Source organism: Acanthisitta chloris, unplaced genomic scaffold, assembly GCF_000695815.1.
Source record: "Acanthisitta chloris isolate BGI_N310 unplaced genomic scaffold, ASM69581v1 scaffold12089, whole genome shotgun sequence".
Taxonomy (NCBI): Eukaryota; Metazoa; Chordata; class Aves; order Passeriformes; family Acanthisittidae; genus Acanthisitta; species Acanthisitta chloris.
In genome coordinates, this window is record NW_008693123.1 from 8,238 (window position 1) to 12,040 (window position 3,803).

Here is a 3,803-nt window from a genome sequence, read left to right on the forward strand (position 1 = left end):
CAGCCCCAGGCTGATGGGCTGACATATGAGCCAGGGCACCCGATATGGCAATTACATTAACTGCATCATTGAAGCTGCATGTTTACAAGGGAGTGAATGGACAGGTTCCTGCCAAGGACAGTCTGGAATCAGCAGGACAGGCTGGAAGAGTAATTCTCACCTCCTCATAGCTCTTTGGAGGATTTCTAGAAGGAGAACTTGCAGCTACATTTAATGAGGGAGCAGGGTTGGATGATTTGGCCACCTCCTTCTTCTGGTTGTTCTGCGTGCTGTCAAGAGACAGTTCCACAGTGGCATCTGTCAAGAGAAGTTTGTAAGGGTCAGCCTCTCTCCTTGGAGTGCCTGGAAAGGTAATGCCAATAGTCTCTGGTACATGGGACCTAGGGAGTAACAGGAGTTACAATACAATACAATTGTTACAATAGAGTAACAATTAGCAAAAAAAAAAATCCATAGGGAGGACACCTGTAAGCATTGGGAAGAGCACGACTCAATGCACCGTCACTGCAGTAAGAGCATTTGATCAATCCTGCTGGAGAACATCGTGTTAATCCAATGAACTTCTTATTCCAGAAGCAGCCAGACAGACATCACCTCCTTGCTGATCACCTCCCTGCTGTGTGCTAGAGGAGCTGCACACAGGAGCAGCTAAAGCTGAGCTGGATTTCACTCAGCACACAGCCCAGTCTAGAAGAAAGGCTCCTTCCCAGGCCACTTCTCCATCCAGAGGAGGTAAAAACTTCCATCTCTTGGCAGATGTCTCCAGAATTGACTGCCAGAGGTGTCCCGCCATGCAGGGGCTGGGGAAGGTCTGAGCCTTCTGAGGGTTGTTGTCTTTCCTATTCCTTGGGAACAGCCAAGTCTCTACTAGAGATGCTTCCTCTACTGGCGTAGAAGGAGAAGGTGGAGAACAAAAGTCTTTTAACTCTGAGGAGACACTCACCATCTTAGGGCTTAAAGCAACAAAAGCAAAGCCCATTTTAATCCTCTTCAGTTCCCAAACAGTTAATCCTGTGGCATGATTATCTAGAGATGTGGAGGAGGCCACTCTGACCTTCCCAAACACACCACCAGAGCAAGCAGGCTAAATAAAACAGGCTGGAGTGTGAGATAAGGACTTGTGATATTCCTGAAATATCCATGGCCCAAAGCAGATCACTCCAGGCCTGGAGCTCAGAGAGCCCCAGCAAACACCGACTCACCTGCAAATAGGTCCTGATCGTCCTGCTCCACACGAACCCCATTCTCTTTGGAGGTGCTGCTCACAGGGAGAAGAGATTCCCTTTTTGGGGCCGTGGGCTTGCTCTGCAAGAGAATTAGAAGCACACAGACATAAGGTTATTTACACTGAAGGATGAAGGAGCAAACACATTACCTTCCTGGTCACCACGGTGCGAGCAGCACGGCCAGAGGACGCCCCAGCCTGCTTCCCTTCCACCCACCCATCAGCATCACCACCTCTGCCACTGGTAAGCACACCAAGTGTCACACCAAACTCCAAAGCCAGTTTCCACCTTGATTTTTGCAGAACAGGAGCAGCTCAGAGGTCACTGGGATGTGCCAACGCATGGGCCAAGTGCGACTGCCACAGGTGAGGACAGTTGGGTATGGCGAGCACTGCTGTTCACAGCACAACTGGCCCTGCCATTCCAGCCCCAACAACACCCCATGGGGCAGGTAAGCAGCTCCAGGGAGCCTCCTGCACTTCACTGCAGAGATCCCTTGGGAAAGTCAAGCTGGCAGAGCTGGCAGCACAGACCTGCACGATGTGCTTGCCCGAAGGGACCACATGAGCCCTGTCAGCAGCATAACTCGTGCCGGCAGTTCTCACGCCTCCACCAGCCAAACTGCCTCCTGGGCAGATGGATTCACTGGGAAGGGCTGTCCTGGCTGCTGGGAGAAGGCTTGGGGATGAGGTGAAAGCCCACCAGAGAGCTTGTATGCCAACCAGCTCACCCCACCAGAAGGCAGAGCTGCGCCTGCACTCCTGCTATGGACAATCCCAAATCATCCCTCATTTTTCAGGCAGACAGACAATCTGAGAAGAATGGGACAGCAGGTACTATTCTGTAGATGCTGGCAGAGAACAGAACAGGTCTTTAAGAGGCAGTAAATGAAGCTCTATTAGCAGTGACACCGAACCGATAGCCTCCTTGGCACTCTCTCCGGCAAGGAAACACCATCGGATCCTGCTGCTCCTGAAGGAGTGAAGCAGTGCTGAGGCAGCTCCTCTTTAAGGCAGGCTCACATCTCTGGGTGCTAAAACACCAGTGCTGTTTGAGGGCAAGACCTGCCACATTTTAGGATGTTTTCCTAGAGGAGGAATCACACCCAACAGCAGTCAGAGGATCAAGGTACATCTGCCAGTGGTGGAGAGCAGAATCCCCCACACCAAACACCCCACCCCAGACCCCACAGGGTCCCTCAGACTGTCACCCAAGCCAACAAGAGTGCTGCTACCACCCGTGACCTACCAGGAGCAGAGCTCTCACAGGTCCTTCTGCTGCTGCAGGAGCTCTGCAAGCTGGTAGAGAAGCCTCACCCTGCACGGACAAGGCAGTTTCCTACCATGACTCCTTCCCAGTTTGCCTTAAGTTTAGTTCCTCAGACCATGAAACCACCACACCCTGTTCCTACTTCTTCATCTGCTACTACAGAAGAGCTGTGGCCTCTTTTAGATGGGCCTGGGACACACCAGTGGGACTTAGCACACCACAGCATCACTTGTGCAGGCAGAGGTGCCCCTGTGCCAGCCTGACACTCCCCTTGAGGGCACCCCAAGAGAGGGATGTGGTCATGTAGGGATCCAACCTCTGTCAACAGACAGGTGAGGTCCAGTTCTGGTTATATTTGTGTCTGATCCAAACACTTCTCTACTAGCTACAGCCTGATGTCCAAGTGCTGATCACCAGCAGCTGGGAGATCTCCCTCCCCTGCTTCAGAGAGAGTGTTTTGCTCAAGCTCAAGGGCAGAGAGACAAGCAAAGCCACCAGGTTGCACAGAACAGCCAAGTATTAGTTACGAAAGTTGCTTCAACAACAACACAAAGCACCTGATAAGCAGTTGCAGCTCACCAGCCTCCCCCTCCACATGAAACCCTGCAGCGCTCACCCCTCTGGGTGGGCCACAAAGCAATGAGCCTCCTACTGCATCCTCCAGTTCTTCACCACAGAAGGGTCCTGAGAGGTTTCAGACCATCTCCACGGCCTGATGCCTGCCAGAGGTACCAGCACCTCCCCAGGTTATTTTCAAAACAGACACAGCTGCTCTGTTTTGCCCAGACCAGTGCAAGAGTTTCATCCTCACAAGGTCACAGCCTACCCACACCTCCCCAGACCTGCCTTGTTCCCTGCTGCAAAGCCACTGGAAACACGAACATGGCTCCAGCACACCACGCAGAAGCTGCACCAGGAGCAGGGCAGAGACAGCTCTGGTGCCGTGCAGGTGGCAGGAGAAGTTTGGCCAGACCATTCCCAGCAAGTTCAGTCACAGCCATGGGCCTCCCCAGGCTGGGAAACTGCAAAATATTCCTGGAGTGCTTCCTGCCACAGGCACCAACTTCTCCTGCGGGGCCAGTGGACGAGGCAGGCTGGAAAAGCCCTGGGAGAAGGGCAAAGGCCACAGTGTAAGCCCTTGCTGTGGCAATGTGACCAGTCTCAGAGGTCAGGAAACCAACCCCGCAGCATTCCAGCCTGCTGAAAGAGCCCCCGTGGCCCCTCTAACAGAGATCCTCACTCCATGAAGAAGCCAATCCCACGAACAGGAGGCCAGTGGCTGGCTGGGGAGGGATTCAGCTTGGGAAA

The 3,803-nt window shown here is 53.1% G+C and overlaps 1 protein-coding gene across 1 annotated transcript in view; it reads right to left on the reverse strand.

The window, feature by feature from the left end:
* SNX1 (sorting nexin 1) overlaps positions 1 to 1,466 on the reverse strand; it is a gene marked incomplete at its 5' end in the record, with an annotated part of 9,366 nt that extends 7,900 nt beyond the window's left edge. Inside the window, 3 exons of the mRNA XM_009082960.1 lie at positions 161 to 297; positions 1,203 to 1,305; positions 1,376 to 1,466. Coding sequence (XP_009081208.1) covers positions 161 to 297; positions 1,203 to 1,305; positions 1,376 to 1,466 — 331 coding nt within the window. The remainder of the gene's footprint in view (positions 1 to 160; positions 298 to 1,202; positions 1,306 to 1,375) is intronic.
* Positions 1,467 to 3,803: the final 2,337 nt, after the last annotated feature.